Source organism: Antechinus flavipes, chromosome 2 (genome assembly GCF_016432865.1).
Source record: "Antechinus flavipes isolate AdamAnt ecotype Samford, QLD, Australia chromosome 2, AdamAnt_v2, whole genome shotgun sequence".
Lineage (NCBI taxonomy): Eukaryota > Metazoa > Chordata > Mammalia > Dasyuromorphia > Dasyuridae > Antechinus > Antechinus flavipes.
The window spans coordinates 492,217,027-492,240,591 of NC_067399.1; the positions used below are offsets into that span (position 1 = coordinate 492,217,027).

General features: G+C 39.9%; 1 protein-coding gene across 1 annotated transcript in view; it reads left to right on the forward strand.

Moving 5' to 3' along the window:
- The first annotated feature begins 13,124 nt into the window (after window positions 1–13,124).
- SLC6A2 (solute carrier family 6 member 2) overlaps window positions 13,125–23,565 on the forward strand; it is a 55,895-nt gene continuing 45,454 nt past the window's right edge. Inside the window, exon 1 of the mRNA XM_051979867.1 lies at window positions 13,125–13,698. Within this exon, the coding sequence (XP_051835827.1) occupies window positions 13,380–13,698 (319 nt within the window). The 5' untranslated portion in view covers window positions 13,125–13,379. The remainder of the gene's footprint in view (window positions 13,699–23,565) is intronic.

The following is a 23,565-nucleotide window of genomic DNA, read 5'->3' on the forward strand; positions in this document are numbered from 1 at the left end:
GGGCAACAAAGCACTTAAGGCTAATTACTGATTGGACAATACTCTATAAGTATATGCTTGGAAAATGGCTCTTCCCACTATCCTATGCTGGCTCAATAATTGGTGTACACAGAGAATTGTAAGAGGAGCTGGGGGTGGAGTAAGACTAGCCAGGGTTGTTTCTGGCTGGGAGATGAAGAAGGAAGGTTGTGGAGATTCTGCTTCCATCCAATTCAATCCGACTTCTAAACACCAAGAATAAAGACCCAGGACTTTTGCTTATCTGACTCCGGCTGATTCTAAGGTGTCCAGGGTGCTAACATGGTCATCACATTTAGTGTCCAACGTGTGGACTAAGGACCGTAATTTCATTGAAGAAGTCCCCGGTGACCAAGAAATAGGGTGAGTATTTTAATAGACAAACAGGGAACTTACTTTGTTAAGCGCTAAACTAGTAACCTTTTCTAGCTGAAATGGGGCAGATATTAGGAAAAGATTCTCCCCCAGCCCCCATGCCCACTCCTGCATGCTTAAGTTGATCAAGGGACAAGCCTTAATTATAACTTGGTTGCAGATCGCTAGACTCTTGGGTACATTAGAATGCACGTCCCCTTGGTTCTTAAAGGAAGAAGAGATAGGGCTAGGTAATTGGAAGCTGGTAGGAGATCAACTATATGAATACTACATGATAAAGGGCCTCATTCAATTTCCAAGGAAACATTCTATATATACACAACATAAAACAATTGGCCTTAAAGAATCCTGCAAGTTATAGAAAAAAGAAAAAAATTCAGAATAGCCAGATGAGGAAGTGGGGGGGAGAAGGGGGGACAGAGGAAAACAAAGAACGGATTAAAAGGGCATGTCACCAGAAGGCATGAGGAATTAAATGAGGATGAAGGGATTGGTGAAGGATGTGGTGAAGGGCATAGTGATTCTCGCTTTCGCAAGGCAGCTTCAAGCCTGCCTAAACCAGAACTGATTCTTGATGATGATGCCCCCATCAACTTCACTTTCTGGGATGGAGGGGGAAGGAGGAGTAGTGGGAGGAGCAGTGACACCACCAGCATCTCCCCCCCAGCAATCACCCCCTCCTATGATTAGATTGCAAACTGCAGTACTTAAATCCACAGAAGAAGGGCAGGATATAGGTGATTTGAGAATAGAAATGTGTTCTGTGATTCAACAGTTTAACTCTTCAGGTCAAGAAAGTAGAAGATACACTCCTTTTGATATAGAAATCCTCAAAGACCTGAAAAAGGCTTGCACTCTTTAAGATGTTATTACAGAATTTCGCATATGAAGTCTTAACTCCTAGGGACTGGAAATCTATAGCAAGGACATGCTTAGAACCTGGACAAAACTTGTTGTGGCTTTCTGAATATATTGAGCTCTATAGAATGCAAGCCCAACAAAAGTCATAATGGAGTTAATTCTCCAATCACCTATGACCAACTAACAGGGATAGGTTCTTATGCAGAAATTTCAGTACAGATTAATTACCCCATAGCTGCATATGAGCAAATTGCTGCTGCCGCTATCAAAGCATGGGCTTCTCTCCCCATTGAAAACGACAAGGGTGAAGCCTTCACAAAAATAATAAAAGGGCCAAATAAACCCTTTGCTGATTTTGTGGGATATCTGTAGATAGCTGTCATATGAACTAATGGTGAAAATGTAGTAACAGACATTATGATAAGGCAACTTGCTAAAGAAAATGCTAATGAGGTTTATAGAAGAATTATGCTAGGACTATACAAGGATGCTCCTTTAGAGGAGATCATAAGAAGCTGTGCCATGGTGGGCAAAAATACCTTTTACAGCCAGGCTATAATGCAGACTTCCCAAGAGCTGAACATTGGGAGACAGGCTCCCTTTTGGCAAGGGACTTCCAGAGAGACTGGTCAATGCTTTCAATGTGGTAAAGTAGAGCATCTGAAAGCTCAATGTTGGCATAGAGACAGAGTGAGAAAACAGGGTGGGAGAACAAGACCCAATACCTCATGTCCAAAATGCAACAGAGGCTTCCATTGAACATCAGAATATAGACTGATTCAGGGAAATGGGATAAGGAGCCCAGCCCCAGGGCCCAAGACAAAAAATACTTGGGGCATGATGGCAGCTGATGCTATACCCAGAGAGTGTCTATAAGTTCAGTACCCAGACATGACTAATCAGCCAGGAAGCCATATGATGGGAGAAGGGGATTACACAATTAACCAGCTAGGAAGCAACCTGATGGGAGAAAGGGATTACAATTGGGGAGAATAGAATTGTATGCAGCTGGGACAACTGAGATACCCCCTGGAGAGGTGAAATCTGTTCCTCGACAGCCTATGGATCCCTCCCTCCACGCACAGTAGACTTGACCATTTCACCTCCTGAGTGTACTTACAAAGTAGTGTCCATCCATACACTGATGTGGGAAACTGGAGAATGTGTAAGCATTTGCAATTATGGGTCTGCCACAAGCAATAAAAACAGACAATGGACTTGCATATACTTCTAAACATTTCATACACTTTTGTGCACAGTATAAGATTTTACACACACTGGCATACCTTTAATCCTCAAGGACAGGCAATGTAGAGAGGATAAACAAAGACATTAAGATGCTCCTCCAAAAACAAAAGAAAGGGGGAGCCACAAGTAACCCTAGAGAACTTCTAAATCTAGCTCTATATACTATTAATTTCTTGATTTTTGAGAAAGATGCACTGGCTCCAGCATTCAAGTTTTATAACCCACTGGAAGGGCAGTGTCCAGTGCGAGTGTCTCCACTGTTGATAATGGCCAATTGATGTGGAGGGACCCAGAAAGTGGTGAATGGAAGGGACCAGATAGGTTAACTGCTTGGGGGAGAAGATTTGTTTGTATCTCCACATATGGAGAAGGAATCAGATGGATTCCAATGAGCTGTATTCTCCTTGTCCATTGGAGAGAGACGGAGCAGACCCTTGAAACAAAGGAGAAGACTCAAGAAACATCGGGTGCTTCTACTGTTGACTGTGCCCACCACTGAAAGATCCTGACAGTTAGGGCTTTTGACTCATGGACATCAAAAATTATTGAACTTCAAAACCCTCAGGAATCATTGGAATCCCTGAGACATGAAAAGATTTTTTGTAGGACTTCAAAACCTTCAGGAATCATTGGATTCTCTGAGATATGAAAAGATTGTTGTAGGACTTCAAAACCCTCAGCAATCATTGGATTTTCTGAGAAATGATAAGACTGTTGCAGGACTTCAAAATCTACTGGAATCATTGGAATCCCTAGCACATAAAAAGACTGTTGCAGGACTTTAAAAACTTGTGGGAAGCATTAGATTCCCTGACACATGAAGCAATGGACAATAGATTGGTTTTGGACTATCTCTTGGCTGCTGAAAAAGACTTGTACACTACTTGCATGTACAATTCATGTTTGTTACACCACATTGGGCTTCAGCCCAGAAACCTGTTAGTAATCCCCACTTCCCTTCGGTGCTTTTCATCTCCCTTCCTGAGAAGTCTGGGGGAGGGGGTGATCACTTCCTTTTTGGAGTTCTCACCTCCCTGAGAAGTCAGGGATGGCGTGACCAACTGTGTTCTAAAACAAAAGAAAGCAGGAGATGTAAAGGTTTGAAACTCTTGAGTCCATGCACTGAGGTTGGACAACTGAGCACTTAAGACTAATTATCAATTGGACAATACTCTATAAGCATATGCTTAGAAAATGGTCCTTCCCATTATCCTGTGCTGGCTCAAGAATTGGTGTATACAGAGAATTGTTGGAGGGATTAAGGGGTGGAATAAGATTAGATAGGGTCACTTCTGGGTGGGAGACAAAGAAGGAAGGTTGTGGAGATTCTGCTTCCATCCAATTCAATCTACCTCTAAAGACCAAGGACTTTTGCTTATCCTGACTCCGGCTGATTCTAAGATATCCAGGATGCTAACACATTCATCACAGGGGAGTGGAGGGAAATGGCCTATTAAGAGTCAAGGAATAGGATTAAATCCGAGAGAGTACAAAAACAAAATAAAACTGCCTCTGCCTTTATGGAAGTCTAGGTTGAATATGAAGGATGGTTAACAATTTTTTATCAATTGATCATAGTTAGGGCAGCTAGATGGCTCCATAATCAGAAAGATCTGAATTAAAATCTGACCTCAGACACTTAACACTTTATATTTGTATGATTCTAGGCAAATCACTTAATCCCAACCTCATGATCAAAAGAAGAAAAAAAATTTAAATTGATCACAGTTTCAGAGGGCCCAATATATGGGCAAGGAAGAATGGAAGAGGACATTGGAGAAAGGGGGATAACATGAATGAGAAGGGAGTAATGAGTAGGAAAAGAAGCTTTGACTTAGGCAGCCTCCAACTCAGAAACATAGGATTCTGAGTAGAGTTACCAAACAATAGGTTTTATGCCTTTTTATAATAGAAAAAATAATGTTGATTTGATTATTAATTCCTTAAAAAGGGTGGAAGATGAAGGAGGGGGCAAAATATAAAGTATACTAATAGTGGCAAGGGACAGCAAGCAAGATGGCATAGTGGATAGCATGCCCAACATAGAGTCAGGAAAATATGAGTTCAAATTTGAACTCAGACATTCTCTAGTTGTGTGAACCTATGCAACTTATTCTACAAACTTTACCTGGAAACCTCATATTGACTCATAAAAAGTCAAACATGATTATACAATTGAATAACAGATTGTGGTGTAGAGAAAGTCCAGTCTCTGCTCTTGGTTTATCATCAAGACAAAAATTAATGGGGCCCTAGAAGTGAGTTCATCATAGAGAAATGAGGTATATGTGAAGTTCTCCACTGCAGCCAGGTCGGTTCTACTGCAGTACTCATTCCAATGTTGATTCATAGGAGTATTTACTTTGGAGCTGGAAGAGATATCTTTCAATTCTCTCATGTTATAGATGAGCAAAGCAAGATCCAGACAGATGAAATGACTTTCCCATCATTACAGAGGCAGTAGCAGAGCTGCAATTTGAACCCAGGTCCTATAGCACATCTGGTATATTATATGGGATTCCTTTGGTATGCAGGATTTGAATCAGCTGGCAATTGAGGTCCCTTCCAACTCTTAAATTCTGGGACTCTAAAAAAGGCTCTAATTTAAGGATTCATCAGTGTTGGTTCTCTTTTCAGAAATAAAGATGACAACCCCACTACAAATTTGCTCATGATCTCCCCATAGAACATTTGTATATAGTACACCAAAAGTCCAATTGCAATTTTAAGCTATTAAGACTTAAAGATAAGCTAGGAGGCTATTGTGATAGTCAAGATGAGAGGTGATAAAGGCTTGACCTGGTATGGGATAAGAGTGAGTTCTAGGGAAATAGGATCAATGTGAATTTGCATATGGTTATATGTGTGTGTGTGTTTTTGTATGATATATGCTAGTAACCTGATTTAATACTCTATCCTGATTTGGGAAAAATGGAATTGTCAGTTTAAGAGCTTTCTGAGGCATCTTTAGAAGTGGTAACCTGATTTAGTGACTAGAGTGCTAGAATTATAGTCAGGAAGACCTGGGTTCTACTTCTACTAGTATCAGAATTATATTATCTTGGACAAGTCATAAATAAGTTTCCTTGTCTATAAGAAGGGGATAATAACAACTATTATATCTCCCTCACAGAGTTATTATGAAGTTCAAATGAGATAAAGTAGAACACTTTTTAAACTTCAAAATACTATATAGGGTATCCCAAAAGTCTTGATGCAGTTATAATTCTACTTTTATTTTCTGTAGATTTAATAAGCATTTCAATAAGGGATTTTTAAGAGCATACCATGTGTGAGGCATACATGCTAGATACTAGAGATACAAAAATCAAAGCAAAATAGTGCCTTCTCTTATAAAACTTAGAATCTATTGGGCATATAGTTCACAATAAAATTGTTCAAAATTACTCATATTTTTTCTCATAGATCTGCTTTAGAAAAATGCTCTAAATAATTTGAATGGAATTCTATATTTATATGTAATTTTTGAGACATGAAAAATTCACCTGTTGCAATAATAACTGAAACTGACCTATTTGCATTCAATTAGTGATTTCTAAAGTCATTAGATCAAAGCTATATAGCTAAAAGGACCTTTGGAGTCCATGTAATTCAGCCTTTCACTTTACAATGAAAAATTGTTGTTTAGTGATTTGCCCAAAGTCTCATAGATACTAAATGTTAGAGGCTGATTTGGACTTAAGATTCAGCGCATTTTTTATTATACCAGACTGTCTTTTTCTTTTCTGTCTCAGGTTCTCCTTTGGTAAAATGTACCATATAATTCTTTAAGTTCTTCCAGAATTAACATAGTATATTGTAAGATTCTTCTTATTACTGGCTACTTATGTTTTAAAGTCTCTTCTAGTTTTAATATTCTGCGTGCTAAGAAGCTTTTCAGCTCTGATAATTCAGTTATTCTATCCATATATAGGCAACTAGTTAAGATCATTCAGAACTTAAGCCACTTTGAAAGAATTGTGCGTGTGTATGTATTAAATCTATGATTTCATTGGAAGGGAGAAAAGGAGACAAGCATTAATATATTAAGTACCTGGTATATGCTAAATACTGTGATAAGTGCTTTATAAATATTACATCATTTGGTCCTCACAACAATCCTGTGAAATAGATATTTACTTTTATCTCTTTTTACATTGAAGAAACTGAGGCAGACAAGTTAGGTGTATCCTAACCTGTATCCTTCAGCTAATGTTTGATGCTGGATTTGAACTCAGATCTCCCTAACACCAGACCCAATATCCACTATGCCCCCTAATGTTTACAATAGAAAACTCTTAGGAGAGTCTACCAATGCAGATTGATCCCACTTCTATAATTTATAGTCTTAAAAAGATGCCTGTGGAGTTGATAGATTAAGTTGCTCAAGGTTACACAGTAATATGTCTTAGAGATGGAACTTGAACCCAGGTCATTTTGACTCCCAAGCTGCTTTTCTATCAGTAAGCCATACTGCCCATAGGCTTTATGCCAGAGTCCTAAGAGAGTGCTTATCATAATACAAATGTCAAATTATCTCTAACTTTCCCAGACTAAGCAAAATAATGAACCCATTAGAGTTAGGAAGGATGGCAGTTGGGAGTGCTGCAGACTTAGAGAATATTGATGGGATTGGTTTGAAAAATAGAATATGGTAGAGACTACTAGTTGCCTTTTAAGCTAGGCAATAGAGTCACCCATAGTGGCAATATTTCAGACAAACTATAAAATCTTAATGACTAAGAGGAAAAGTGGTATACTGACATTTGTTTCATAGGTTAATTCTTTAGATTGGATTTTTCTATTAACTATAGATATCAGAATGCTTATTTTATAGATTTCAAGGTATTACAATGTTTGTTAACTCATTATAGAAAAAGTACCTCTCTGAGACTCAGTTTCCACTTCTTAAATTAAAGGTTTCAGCTAAATCATTTATAGAGGCCCTTCCAGTTTCAATATGCTGTACAAACACACACACACACACACACACACACACACACACACACACACAGCCTTTTTAGTTCTGACACTCTATAGGGTTATGGATTCTCTCTATTTGCATTCTTTTTTATTTCCAGATGGAGCTTCTTTTCAGTTCATCTTCTTGTCTCTAACCTTTCTGCCTATCACCATCACCTTATTTAATTTAGGCTAGTAAAGTTACCTTAGATCAATTATACTTTTTCTGTGTAATTTCCAAAGCTTAATATCTCCGTTACTGCTCAGCCTGGGGGACAGTTTGTCTAGCTCAGTCCTAAACGATTTCAACCCTTAATTCAATTGCACTTTTACCACAGCCTGGGCAGCGAGCATAATTCTTTTATCCCTAAGAAGCCTCGTTAGCAATAATCTAATCGCACATATTAAAATATAGGTCAGGGAGGGGAGCTGCCAAGTGTGGAACTCATCATAACTTTGAGACCCTGGACAGCTCCTTCACTGGGGCTGTCATTCTCCCAGCCCACAAACCCCTCCAGGCTTAATAGCAAAACAATCAGCTAACAAAACTAATTTGTTTACAATGGTTCCAGGTATAGGATGAACTGGAAAATAGATGTGATATTTCTTTCTTTGCGTGGGGGATGGATTTTGCCAAGTAGATTTGGGGGGTAGAGAGAAATTTGAAGTAGGATGTGAAGGGGTGTGGGTGGACATCACTATCTCCTTTTCTATTTTATCCTCAAATAGAATTTTTAAAGAAACATAGAAACATCTAGTGAAATTCATACCTGAACAATAATCCATTCTACAATGTTTCTGGGAATTCATCACACTCCTCTGGTGATAATCAGTCTTGGAAAATTGATACCTTTTAGTTAATCCATTCAACTTTTAGAGATTTCTAAGTTTTTCCTGTATAAAATGTGGAAATGCACTTTATGCAACTTCTACTCATTCTTTCCTTCTGGAATTAAAAAAGACCAAATTGAATCCATCATTACATAATTGTCCTTTTGTTGCCAGCTTTTGGATCACATCCTACTTTATTGCCCCTTATTCTAAAACTTCTTTTCTTTTCTATTCTTTCTTTCAATACTACTCTATTTTTCCAAATATATGCAAAGATGGTTTTCAACATTCACCTTTTCAAATGTTGTGTTCCAAAATTTTCTCCCTCTCTTCCCTCCTCCCCCCTTTCCCTAGGCAATCTGATATACTTAAACATGTGCAATTATTCTAAACATATTTCCATAATCCCATCATACCATGTAAGAAAAATCAGATCAGAAGGGAAAAAACACAAGGCAGTAAAGAAAAAAAAATCACCAGAAAAAAAAAAAAAGATGAAAATACTATGCTTTGATCTGCATCCTGTCTCCATCCTTCTCTCTGGATATTTCTCTGGATGCAAATGGCTCTTGATATCACAAAGACTTCTTTTCTTTAAGACAAACACCTTCAGTTTCTTTATCTAATCCTCAGAAAACATAATTTTGACTCTCCTCACCACACTGTTTACTCACTTCTGGATACTGTCCTTCTTGTCCATCATCTCGCTAAGAAATATTTCCTAGAACTGAATACACAATTTCATGTGTGTCTCAGAAAGACAGAAGTCAGTATAACAATAATTTATCTCTGTTGTGTATTGCTATCTCTCTGTCTCTTCCCATGTCTCTCTTTGTCTCTGACTCTCTCTCTCTCTCTCTCTCACACACACACACACACACACACACACACACACACTTCTTCAGGCCACTATACATTTATTAATATAAGGTAGAATTGCCTAAGCTTTCATAGTATTGCATACAACCTTGCAAACTCATACCGACCGAATTGCTGTAGTTCAGCAATGATTAGAAATGAAAATTCACTTGTCAGAAAAATCTCACCTTGTTCTGCTTACATCAAAAGCAGAAATTTCCCAATTATTAGTCCTTTTGTCTTTTCCATAGAAATAGATTTTTGATGTAAACTTAGAGTTATCTGTTACTTAAGAAAAAGATTGCTATTCAGAATTAGACTTGCTAATTAGCTTTCCTACTTACCAATTGTATAGTATTGAGTAGGTTGCTTCATTATTTCCCTTTTTGAGCCTCAGTTTTCTTATCTATAAAAATCATCTATAAATAATCTATGTAATTTCAAAAAAGATTATCTGAGTATCAAAATGGTATAGTGATTATATAGTTTTGTAAATTTTAAGCAATACACAAACACCAACTATTACCTTCGATTAAATTCAATAAATATTTAGCAAACAATTAACAATTAACAAACATTTATAAAGTGCCTACTATATGCTAGGGAAAATATAAGAAAAAGAAACCCCTTCTCTCAAAGTGCTTACTTTTTTTTTCTTTATAAAAAGTGAGGAGAAAAGATGTATATTAGCAAATAAAGGAAAATATAAATTTAATAAAAGGTGGTCGATGAGAACAGTAGCAACTGGGAGATCAGGAAGGACACCAGTTAGATCTCAAGCCATATGATGAAAGAAGCGAGAGACTGTGTTAATTGTAGTTCAGAATAGAGCATATTCAAGGCAAGATTAATGTATATAGAATACAGACACTGATGAAAAACGGAAAACCAAGTGTGAGGAACAGAGGTAAGGTCAGTTTGGTTGTATCATAGAGTATAGGAAGAGGAATTCTACATAATGATGCTGAAAATCTTACTCTTAAGAGTAGCAAAGAGTTGGGTTGGATTATATCTGGGTGGTCAAAACAATTTATTGGTGACTACCATTTAGTTAAAATTCTAGCCCAGGCAATGCTATGGGAAAGATGCATTGTTGGAGGTTCTCCAACAAAAGAATCATGGGATTTAGTAATAAAAGGAAATCTTACAAACCATGTAGGACAAGCTCCTCATTTTGTAAGTGGGGAAACAGTCTCAAAAAGGGATCGTGATTTAGTCTAGTTCATATGAGCAATAGTAGAACCAATTTAGGAAGCCAAGTCCCCTGTCTCCAATTCCAGAAAGCTGAGAGAAATGAATCACTGGAGAAGCTTAGAGCTTTAGTTAGAACCACAGATTCTGAGGATGGACAAAGGAGGCCAGGCCCTCTTTGCATTAACAACGACAGCCTTATCTTCCTATTGCCTCTGTCACCAAGTCCTACAGTAACTGAAAATGACACAGTCCTCCCTATCTTATTAGCTCTAGATAATTCTTCAGATTTGAGTCCCCTCCATCTTTCAGTCCTGAGGGAATTGGGATGAAGAGGCCCTAGAGAAGCCAGATGGCTCCAAAGGCCCTGAGGGCTGATGCAGACCTGGGGACATGGAACAAGGTTCAGCTGGAAATGACCACCCTCTCATCCCCAACTATTGTCAGTTCTATCTCAGGAAATCACTTCATGTATAAAATCTTAGGCTGAAACAGTGGTAGTTTAGGGCAATTCTTTGCTAAGCCTCTGAAGGCTCAGCAGATATATCAAAAAGGTCACTTAACCAACAGCCAACTTCTAACTTAGTAGTACCATTAACTAGCCATACAACCTTGGCCAAAGGGCTTTATGTCTGTGAATAAATCTCATCCATAAAATGAGGATAACAACACAAGCCTTATCTGCCTCACAGGATTGTCAGCAAGAGTGCTGGAATAACATTCCTGATTAACTATGAAATTTTACAGAAAGATAATGCCTGAAATTTGGAGACTTTGGGGCCTCCACAAAAAAAAAAAAAGAGTTCCAGTCCCCACAAGAATCTGAATATAGAGATGTAAGAGACCTAAATGGAACTTCTGGATATGCAAATTAATGAGGATCAAACATCTGAGTTCTCTGGAAACATTTATTCTAGGTTTCTTCTATCTTTTCTTTCTTCCCCTCCTTATCCCTTTCCCAAAACTCTTGGATCATCTTTTCTTTATTTCCCTTCCCCACAATGATTAATAGTATTATTCTTTATGGTCTTATTGGAGAAAATTGTAAAACAATTTTAATCTTTGTTATGTCATGTATGGCTTTGGCAGTGGAAGTCTATCTGCTCTAGATTTTTAATAAAAGCCTTTTTGTCACATTATCAAAGAGATGGAAGAGCAATCACTCCCATTTCACAGGTGAGGAAATTGAGATTATGAGAAGTTGTAACTTTTTAGTGGTCATATGCAGTAAATAGGAAGTACTCGAAGGAAGTTTGAATCCATGTTTGGAACTCGATTCTAAACCCAGAGCTCTACCCACAAAATCCCAATTTTTCTTTCTCTTGTCCTTTGCTTGTCATCTTCTGCCTTGTATCCCCACATTTCTGTCTTCGAGCTTCCGCTCCTGTTTCGCAAGGAGGGATTTCGCTTTCCTTTCTTTAATGTTTAAAATCAGTGTCTATTTGTCTTGGGACTCAAGTCCCAGAGATCCCAGCTAAGTATCCAGGCTCCTCCAGCCCCCACCGCCACTAATACTTCTCCTTCCCGAGCTTTCGGGCATTTCACTGCGCCAGATGTCCAGGCAAGGTTCAGTGCCCTACGCTAGGAGTCGAGACACTGGCACCCTGAAATGCGGAGGCACCAAAGACTACCACTTTGAGTGGCTTGTGATCAGAGATGTGGGGATCCCGGGGTTCGGTGAAGTCCATTCCGTGTCCCCATCTCTCCGCAGCGCTGTCAGTCCCCATTAGCTCTAACAGGCTCCAGACCGAGCCAGGACTGAGAACTTTCTAATGCAATCGATGCGTTACCTGAGGGCTCAGGCTACATTATCATCAGCCCGCCCTCCTCCCTTCGAGATCAGAACTAACCAGGCAGAGCCAGGGACTGCACCTGACTCTTGCTGACCTCGAGGGGAGGTGGACACGGGGGGCTGGGAACACAGAAGAAGGGAGCTCATCAAGGGGGCTTGGAACACAGGAGAAAGAAGCACAAACCGGACAAGTCATCATCCCAGGAGTAAGCTGCTTTGAATTTCAGACTCTCGGACACTACACCAGTTACTGAGCGCGGAATCTTGGCTACCCAGTAGAGTGGAGGTAGTTCAAACTGGTCCTGTTTGCAAGATGTGTATGAGCAAATTAGACATATGAGGGAAAGAGGGGGACAGACACTGAGATAAAAAGAAACCGAGACAGAACGAAGCAGAGACCGAGTAAGTGAGATTTAGGCATAAAGTGAGATAGAGACGGGGAGACGACAAGTTTAGGCGAATGCAAGGGGCATATGAAGGGGAGAGTATAAGGAGGGATGTTGACAAAGCGCTAGGGGTCGGGGGCCTTGGAACTGAGGGGCAGAGTGTGTGCATGTGACGCAGCTTATAGACAAGGGTGCTGGAGGTTGTGCTCGCTCAGGCGGGGGGAGCGAAGGGGGGCGCGGATAAGAGGTTGGTCCTCCAGGTTAGTCAGGCCCTGAGGGCAGGGCTGGAGTAGGTGCAATTCTTTGGGAATTGAGGTAGTTGGGCTAAAGATTGGGTATCACTTAACGTTCTGTACACAAGCCTCAGCTGGTTATGAGTGGGTCCTGCGCTGTGTCTCTTTCTCCAGCACAGGCTTCCCAGAGACTTTCAGGGACACCTTTTAAGCTATGCGATCAAAGAAGCCAGGGTTTAGGAAGTCTTTTCCCTGACTCTCTTCCTCTGCTGTAGAGGGACAGGGCAGTTGTTCGGGACCCGGACCTCGGGTCACTCTCTCCAGCTTTTTACCTATGGGGTCCATTTAACCCGGACTTGACTACGATATCTGTTTTCAAACTTCCTCAGTAGAAGTGGTACCCTATCCCTTTCTCTGATTTTTTTCTCATCTCTCGCGTTCAGTACTCCATCTCCAGGACCCGGTTCCGTCCGAGGAGAGGCCCCCTACAAGGCGGAACGGCTCCGGTGACCGCCCGTCTCTCCTCCCTCTCTTCCTTCCCTTTTGTCTAAGCAGAGCCACCGCCCGCCCCGGCTCCGGCTGGAACTCGAACCCGGATAGTCTAGTCCGATCCCGGTCGCGTCCATGCTCCCGGCCCGAATGAATCCGCAGGTGCAGCCAGAGTGCAGCGGGGCTGGCCAGGGTCCTGGGCAACTGAGGAACCAGCAGCCCCAGCAGCAGCTCCAATCACCGTCACCTCTGCAACCCACTCGGAAAGCTGTGGAACTAGTGTTGGTGAAGAAGCAGAACGGGGTTCAGTGCGTCCTTGCGCCCCGAGGCGGGGATTCGCAACCCCGAGAGACCTGGGGCAAGAAGATCGATTTTCTCCTGTCCGTGATCGGTTTTGCGGTGGACCTGGCCAACGTTTGGCGTTTTCCCTACCTCTGCTACAAGAATGGTGGCGGTGAGATACCCAGCGCACGGTGGGGGCTTTTACTGTGGGCGCACAGATGGGTGGAAGTTGAGGGCATGCGGGACACTAGGCGCATGGATACTTGCGGCCCACATGGGCGCACGGAGAGCTGGTAAAATCCCTGGGTACCGAAACTTAGCTTGGTGCTATGGATAGAGTGGGACAGGCGCGCACGGCAAGATTGGAGCCAGGGTTCTGGAAAAACTGTGAGTTGAACGCACAGGCATTGAGAGCAGAGTTCATAAAAAGAAAAAAGAAAAAAAAAAAAAACCGCATAGCTCAGCCAGGCAGGACAAGGAACCCTATCTGGGATCTCTGAGACAGTGGAAACTGGGAAGTGGGGAGTGCTGAGTAGCAAGTGAGAAATCATTAGGCTTACCGAGAATCCAGCTCCAGGTTCCTGCGCGCTTCTACCTTCCTCTCCCCCCAACCCCCTCCGCACTCCGAATCTGGGTTCTGGTTCGTAGCAGTAAAAGGTGCTCCTACTCCCTGCTCCCACCCTCCGCCTGTTTCTCAATTATGAATTCTAAGTCTGCCAGCGGGCTGTAGCCTGCAGTCAATAAACTGGAGTTGGAAAGTTAAGGATAAGGAAGTATTTGGGAGGAGATTAGGAGAGAATACACTTTTACTAAACTAGAGACCTATCTTGAGAAAGGCATGTGAAATTAACTTGCTCCAAAGAGCAGCAAATCAGGAAATTTTGGGTCTGAGATACAATCCAGTCTATGGCTGAGGACTTAAGTGATGAACATCTAGGAGCACACTCAAGATCCTTTTCTCTGCACGAAGGAAGATGCAAGGAACATAGGGGAAAGAGAGCATTCAGGTTTGGGGGGTTGTAACGGATAGTGGAAGCCAGATCTAGCTTCTTTGGGGGAAGATGGAAGGAAAATGAGTCCTGATGTGAAGAGTTTTACTCCTGCTCTCTGTCTAAGGCTAAAAATGTCTGGCTGTGGTATCTCCTGAATCAGAGTTGAGGTGAATTCAGACTTCTGCTTAGTAGTATAGGATTTAGTCTGGGGAAAACTTTGGAGAGTAGAAAGCCTGAGTGGTAGGGGCAGGAGTGCAGAAAGAATCTTGGTTTTGAGTCTCTTGAAAACCATCCCTTATTGAGTAGTGTAAGAGGGTGGGACTCAGTTTCTTTGTAAAATGAACTATGTGCTTTAGATGATGACAGTCTGAAAATGAAAGTGAACAACTTTTGCAAACTAAATTCTTCCTGTTGCTGCAAATAGATATGTGAAGTCAATATATGGTGCAAATATTAATGGATGGTACTTTCCCCAGATCCAGACTTTTGTCCCCTTGTCACTCCTGCCTTCAATTCTTCACTCAGCAATCATAGCTGAGAGGCCATCTCTCTCTCTCTCTCTCTCTCTCTCTCTCTCTCTCTCTCTCTCTAGATAGATAGATGGATAGATAGATAGCTAAGGTTCCTTTCAGCTCAAAATCCCATAACACCGGAAGTCACCCTGATTGTAAAAGCTGATATCATCTTTGAGAACTGACATAGGACAACTGTGGACATACACTAGGGAGGAAAATTTGCATATAATGATAATTGTTAAAGATTTTGTTTTGAATCCTTACAGTTTCACTTCCACATCTTGCAAGGCCATTTAATTGCCTATTCAATGTTGTGTTGGCATCTGAAGTAGTCTTCTGTTTCTCCTACAAGGTAGGAAATAGATGTAATTATTTAAAGGATCTGGCCTTAATGATTTATTGAATAGGAATTCTAAGGCTCTCCACTGCTGAGTCAGGAAGATGTGAGCAAAGTTAGATAGACATTAGTCTAATAAGATCTTTGAAGTCAGAAGACAGGGGTTCCTAACTAAATCTTTTTACTACCCAAGCAGAGTTTGGGAAAGTCAGGCTTTCTGTCCAGACTCTTAAATTTCTTCTCAGAAAAATGAGGGACAAGATGGAATTACTGCTTTCAAAGACCCCTTCCAGCTCTGACTTCTTTGGTCTTATGTGGATATGAGTTCTCTGTCTACTTCAGAGTAAGGTTAAATTCTAGGTTCCTCGTGGGGATTCTTTTGAAATAGTTATATTGGGTGGACAGAGAAGTGGCCATATCTGTGATCTCCAGTGATAGTCAACCTGGCCTTCTGGTGCTTTTCTTGGGCTTCCAAGCCTCTGTTGCCTTCTGAGGAATTTTTGTGGGCCAGATTGTGAGAAAGAGGAAAGAAGCTGCAGAGGATGCTGGTGGCTGAAAACTACTATTTACAGTCAGCTGAAGCATCTGGTCCAGGTGAATACATGAGAAGAGGGGGAAAATGTTCTGTTTAGCTGACTTAACTTCTCATATTATGGGTCCAATGATATGACCATGAAGGAGTCTATTTATTCAACTCTGAGCTAAGGATTTTTTCTTTTGTGAATACAATTATTATTACTGACTGCATGAAACTTTTGCAATGTGATCATTGCAAATTTTCTAGTTCTACATATCAAACAACAAGTATTTATTGTCTGCTGTGTGGTGGGCACTGTGCTAGGTTCTGGGGATGCAAAGGAAAAAAAAAACCTGACCTTGAACAATTCTTCACCTTAAAGAAACACACACACACACACACACACACACACACACACACACACACACACACTTTTCTTATCTATGTGATTTGGTCTTTCTGTCCTAATGAAGTAGGACTTTCTTCTAGAATACAAGCTCCTTGAGAGCAGGGTATGTTTCATTTTTGTCTTTTTTCTTCAGCACCTATCACACTAGTCCATTGGTTTCCTTCTTTTTTTAAATTGGGCTTGTGATCACATTAGTGGAGGGAGCTCCTTGTAAGTACCTACCCTGGCAAAAACAGGTGGGGACCTTCTATATCACTTTTTTCTTTAGGAGTTTTCTGGGAGCACTGAAACTAAGCCCATTGCCAAGAGTCACACAGTGAGGTTGTGTGAGAGGTAAGGCTTAAACTCTATTTCTGAAATCAAATTCTGTGTCTCATACTTGGCACTTACTAGATAATTAATGCTTGTTGATAGATTCACCTTTGGACAAGAAGCAATGGATTTGTAAAGACTGAAAAAGAATGAAGATTCTTGAAGGGGAGTCCAAGACTGTTACGGAAAGTTAGAGCTGGAAGGCAGCCCAAGAGATCATTTAGCCAACAGCTATCAATTTGCAGATGGGGAAAACATTTCCATCTAACACATTGGTTCACAACATAAATAATCTTGGTAGATCCCACCATTTATAATCTTTAGACTTCATAGGGTCTAGATCTAGAAATGGAAGGAAACTTAGAGGTCATTTAGTGTGATCCTCTCATTTTACAGCTGAAGAAGCTTAGAAAACAGAAAAGACTTATCCAATTACAAAAAGTATGAAGTGCAGACATGGAAAATGAACTCAGATCTTACTCCAAAACCAACACTTTATCCAATGTGCCATGATTTCAGAACATTGAATTAAATTTTTTAATGCTCTTACTCATATCAGCACCTTTGACTACTATAGATCATATCTTAACAAACAAACATTTTGTTCATTTGGCAGACATTTATTATTGTGCTTGACACCCTTATCTCTTATTAGTTAAAAGATCTTCAGTGCTGTTTTAAAAGAGTATTTAATTTTTTTTTATAGCAGCAACACTTCTGGCATTCAATCATCTCTATTTACTCCTTGACACTATGACCAATAAGGCTTTGAGTGGAATTTTGTAGTGAAACTTTTCAACTTTTATCATTTTAGTTTTCAACAAACATTTATTGATTGCCTACCATGTGCAGGACACAATAATGAAGGGAGCAGAGAAGAATAGAGAACTTATGAGGCAAAGTCAAAGTATAGTATGCTTCAAGCATATACTGTGTTTGAGGGACAGTGAAATAGACAAATTTGACTTGAGGGGAATATTTTGGGGCGGGGTAGCAATAGGAAAGCAAAGAGAAATAGAGAACTGCTAATTGAGAGACACTTAGGAACGTTTCACTAATTATGAAGGGGATGATTCACAGACAATTCTCCCAATAGAAAGAGGGGAATCAAATATTTCCTCCTTCTTCCCCCTTAATCCTTGTCGATTCATGATCCTGTTCCCTTGTCCTCTTCCAGACCAGTTCTTTCCCTGCCCCTCTATGACTTCTTTGAGGTATGGTAAAGGGCCATCAATCTGTAGACCATTTTGAGAATATTCTTGGGACTAAGCCTTCCTCCCAGTCCTAGTTATGCCTCAGGATTTGTTGAATATGATGCTAATGAAGCAAAAAATTTATTCAAATGAATTTTCATATCAGGTCTTTTTAAAATGGTGACCTAGAGAAAAACAAATAAACAAACAAAAACTTTAACCTGGAAGTCTGGGGATGTGGGTTCTAGTCCCAGATCTCGCACTCTATTTGGTTGATCTTAGGTAAAGACCTTTCTTTCTCACTGGGGATTTGTTTCCTTATCTGTAAAATGAAGAGAGCTGGAATAGATGATCTGCAAAATCCTTTCAGACTTTACCAGTCTGAGTCTAGACAGTTTTTGAGGCAGCATTGGAGGGCACTGTTACCTTATGTGTAAACCTGCCTCAACCCATGCCCACAGGCTCTCGCTACAATGCTCCATGCCAATAGTAACATGGCAGCCTCTCCAAGTCCAGTTGTTCTTTCTGGCATTGACTGCAGGATATTTTGAAATAACAAGATGCCAATAGTTGGAGCTCCCAGCTAAATATTTTCTGAATGAATTATTGAGCACCTACCTGCCTAAACATCTTCCCAAAGGGCATAGTGTTCATGCAAGTTTAAAGGGATTTTTATTGGGTATATAGTTTTTTTCTGTGGAACTATGTTCCAAGTGCTTCCAAAGAAAACTAACTCAGACAAGATTGGAAAGTACAAAAGTATGTTTGCTACTAATGCAATAGCCCTCCCTCCCCATTAATTAAGCTTTATTCAACACCCTGCACTTTCACTGCCTGGGAATCACTGATCTATCAGGAAGAGGGAAACATGACTGGGTCATTGTGTCCAGCTGCCAGGATGGGATCACTCTTCCTAAGTTGGGCGGATTTTTATGAAATTTCCTTCCTGTAGAGGACATATTGAAAAGAGAACTTTATGTTTGACCTTGCAGAGGGTATAGTAAGTGTAGTCTTGTGAATAGGCTTATTCCTGGGGCTATAGTATTGGCTTTCCTAGTGCAATACCTAGCACATGGTTAAGTGAAATGACAGAATGCATGAATGAGTGGGATGACTACCATCTTAGTAGGAAAAAGAATAAAGGCCTAAGATAATATAAAGAGAACAATGTGGGATAGTGGAAAGACTACTGGGTTGAGAGTTAAAGGATCTGAATTCAATTCCGGCTCTCCCTCTTATTATGTGTGACTTTGGACAAACTTCTTTATCTGGATGAACCATTTAAAATGAAGGGGCTGTACTAGATGACCTCTAAAGTCCCTTCCCACTTGAGATTAGTGATGCTACATAAAAAATAAAAGAAGAAAAGGAAAAAAAGGATCAGACAGTAATTGAAGAGATGAAGTTCTGGAATAACAATAAAGATTACCATTCTGTGACTTTTGGCAAGCAGTATGCACCTAGTTTTTGGATCTGTAGTAATCTTTCCTTGACAATACCACAAATTCATGATATGGAAGTGTGCTGGCAACTATAAAGTATGTTGTAAATTCAGGGCATCCTCTCTCCTAGCGGGAGACTCTTTACTTCATCCAGCCTAGTAAAAGAAGTCTGTAAAGCTGCAGATGCTGAACTTTTCAATTAGAGGAGTCTAGCTTTAGAGCTGGGATGTGAGCTAGAAGAGATTCCTGAGACTGTCTAGTACATCTTTGTAATTTTGCAGATTTAAATGACTTGCTCAAGACCACATTGGTAATAAATGACAGAAGTAGGGGGGTAAACCCAGAGAGAGCTTGACCCTCCAGAGCCCTTTTCTCTGTATCATGTTTGCTTCTGAGGCCAGATCTGAGGGGCTGGCTGCTATGATCATCAAGATGTGGTGATTGAGCTCATTCCAACTTTCTGTGTTCCAAATCTGATCAAAAAAACAAAAAGCAAAAATAGGAGATTTTTCAAGATGAAGTGTACCAGGTTTTTTCACCTCAAGAAGCAGGATTGTTTATGCCCACCACCCCAGATCAGGGCTGGTAGCAGTCACCTTATCCTATGTTATTCATCCAAAACTCACTGTTTACTAGGCAGATTCATACAACACTGAAAAAATGTGTCAAATAAACACGGTGATGGTCCAGTTTCCCTGGAGTTCCCTCCCCATCCAAAAATGGGCTTGTATTTTGAGGTATTTTGACTTGGTATAAGGACATTTGAGAGAATAAAATGTAATATATAAAACAACCAGACAGGCAAATCTGTACTGGTAAAAGGTAGCCCTTTGGAGGTTCCCTGTGATCCCAAATTTTGTATCCTATTAGGGGGTGACTCTTGGAGTTCACCACTTATCAACTCTGGGCGGGGAGGTTCTTACAAAGTATTATCTTTCTTTGCTAAGGATCTAGAATAGCAGAGTTGGAAGAAATCTAAGAGGTTACTGAATACACTAATCCTCATAAAAAAAGAAGAAAATATGACATATTTAAGTACATATTGGAAGTTAGTACTACACTGTGAATTGGAACTCAGGTCTCCTAAGATTTTCCTATTATACCTCTAGAGCTGAAAGACTTCATTTGCAACTAGGAGATGTGTTTAGAGTGCCTAAGTAAAATTAAATTAATTTGACTAAAGTTTTATTTCTCTGTACTTTCACTAAGTGTTTTGAATGCAATTCATGGGTTCCTCATTGTCTTAAACTCCTAAGTTTTTTAGAAACCTGTTACTGGTGATTGGTTTTACCTTAAGAAGAATAAGTATTGCCAGCAGTGTTATTGGGAACCCAGGGAGGAGCTTCCTTCCTTTCACTTCCAGACATTACTACATCTTTCCTTCATTATTCTTATTCCTTTTCCATTATTCAGAATTCCTACATCAAAGTCTCTTCTTAGATTTCCTAGAGGAAAACCACTGATAAATGAATTTAGACCGATGATCATAGAATCTTAGAGATGATCTCATCTAGTCCTCTTATTTTAGAGTTGAGGAAGCTGAAACCCACAAAGATGAAATCAGTTTCCTAAAGAGGATATGCCTTTTAAGAATGGGCTTAATCCAGAAAGACAACTATTTTATGGAAGTAAGACCCTGCCTAATATATTTTGAAGAAGAAGAGGTTTATAGTTCTAAGTTTTTTAGACATTCATGCTTAGGTATTATGACAGTGAAAAGAGCACTGAATTTAAAGCCAGAGGACCTGGATTCAACGCTTGATTCTACTATTTATTAACATTATGACTTTGGACAAGTAGCTGAAAAAATCTCTGTTTTAAGTATTCACCTCTATAAAACTGATGACTTCTGAGGTCCTTTCTAATTTGAATTAGTTGGTGCATGTGATTGCATACATGCTTATGTTTGCGAGTTCAGTATGGGCATACAGAAGGAGTAGTACTTGAGCTCAGCCATTCATACTTTTTTAGAAGAAGTCCCTTCTAACCAGTATCAGATGATGAATAGGATATTGTTTGAGTTTTCTTCAGTACTCCCTTGGCTTTGGTGGATTGCATCTTTCTGTCTTCTTCCATACTTGTTCCACATTACAGAGCAGTTCCATGTTTTCAATATTCTTCTGGAAATCTGTTCCCTCTGAATTGATTTGCTTTTTCCAGTACATTCCTGGCAGATGGTGAGGCCTGAGGAAGATAATGTAATGATGGAGCCAGAACCTTCTGCATACTTGGTAAAAGATCTAGGAATTATTGTAAGCATCCTATGGTGGCTGCAAAGTGATCCAGATACTTGGATATGATAGAGATTTAAGACTATTGGATTTGAGATCTAGAGCTGGAAGGGACCTTCGAAATCCACCTTCTGAATTTTACAGATGAGGAAACAAGACTCTGAAAAGTGAATTGAGTGACCAAAGTGAGTGCCTCAAATTCTAGGAAGATCTGATTTCTGGGAAGTTGAAGTAGAAAGCCCAGGAAGAAAACAGAATCCCTTTTCTTCCCTACTGACTGTATTCCTGCCATATTGTTGTTTCTCTAGGATTTTTCTGAAAATATATTAATGTATTTTCTTATTTTCAGTTCAACTCTTTTCCACCCCATTCCTCCTGTTCCCACTCAGACTTTGGGATTTTGTCAAAGTATCTTTTCACTTTGAACCTGTTACTCAATTTTCTTTGATCCTCATTATAGCAAAGGATGCTGTTGAAATTTTAAGGTTGACAACCTCTATTCACTGGTTGTTAGCTAAGTAGCTATTGACAATTATGGTTTTTTAGGGCTAGTCATCCAATCTTTGTTTTATTTAAGCATATTTTTTTCTTCTTTCTGCTACTTGTCTTGTAGTCATTGTCCTGTCATTTATGAAACCTTCCACTAGTTTTTTAGAATTCAGGAAAGGAAATTTTCATGAACTCATAGCTTCTCAAAGATCACCTAGGACAACCTCTGAATCAATAATGACACAACAAGAGAGGGTCGAATTGCTTAACTTTTTCATTGCTTTTGTCTATGAAATAGGGAGAGGATCTGGACTAGATTAGGGATTTATAACTTGGGTTCCATGAACTCTTAAAAATATTTTGATAATATATTTCAGTATAATTGGTTTTCTTTGCAATCCTGTTTATTACATTTTTATGCATTCAAGAATTTCCAGATGAAATTATTTCTAAGATCTTTTATGGCTCTATATTCTATAACCCTTAATAAGTGAACCTCCATCAATTTGACTATTTTGTCATGATGAATCAATAAATACACATTTATTAGGCAGTTACTATATGTCAGACACTATAGTAAGTACCACATTGGGAAGATTGTGTTTAGTTCTAGGCAATACATTTTAGAAAGTATTTTGATAAACTATAGTGTCCAGAGAGGGACAATCAGAATAGTGAAGGGCCTACAAGCTTAACATAAATTTCAAATTAAGAAATGAGAATCTTTAACTTGGAGAGGAGAACATCGAGATGAGGTACCTGATACCTGTCCTCAAGTACATGAAAGCCTGTCATGTGGAAGAAATATTAATTAGACTTGCTCTGTTTGACCAGGAGCAATGAACAGACTTCAGGAAGGGGCAAATTTAGGCTTCATTCTGGAAAAAAATATCTTAACAGAGTGGTCCAGAAATAGAATGGGCTGCCTGGCTGGGATAGGGGAAGGGGAAGAAGTTCTAGTCTTTCAAGTAAGGCTCTCAGACCACCTGTCAAGTGGGTCAGGGTGAGCATTTTTTGTTGAGAGTGAGTTGAGACTAAATTCTATGATTCAATAGTTGTTCCCAAGGCCTTAGAGAATTCACTCTTTTATAAATGTGTGTTTTCCATTTTTTAACAACTCAAATTGTTAAGTAAGTAAAGATAGCCTCTTATGCTTGTACAGAATTTTGCAGTTTTCAAAGCCTTATTACATTGTTTATCTCACTTGAGCTTCCAACCTGTCAATGCAGCACTGTGCAATGAAGTAGCATTGTGAGATTTTGTGGGGGCAGAAGATTGAAATCATAAGCTAAAACAAGATTTAGGGCTTATCTGTGGGTTTTATTAATCACTGTGCTCACTTCCTCTTCTGTCTTTGCATTATTGACAGAATCTTGAGAGTTTCTTTGCTGAGCCCCTGCCATCCTCATTCTGGTGCCCCCGAGGTATTATGACTCTAGGTGCTAGCTTTTGTTCCTTCTTCCTCTTTCAACTTGTGTGGTTCTCTCAGGAGAAGCTGCAGCAGGCTGTCTGCCAGGCTGGAAAAGAGCTGCAGACCTGGAGCAGAAAGACCTGCCATTTACTAACTGTGTGAATTTAGGCAAATCTCTTCACTCCTGTGTG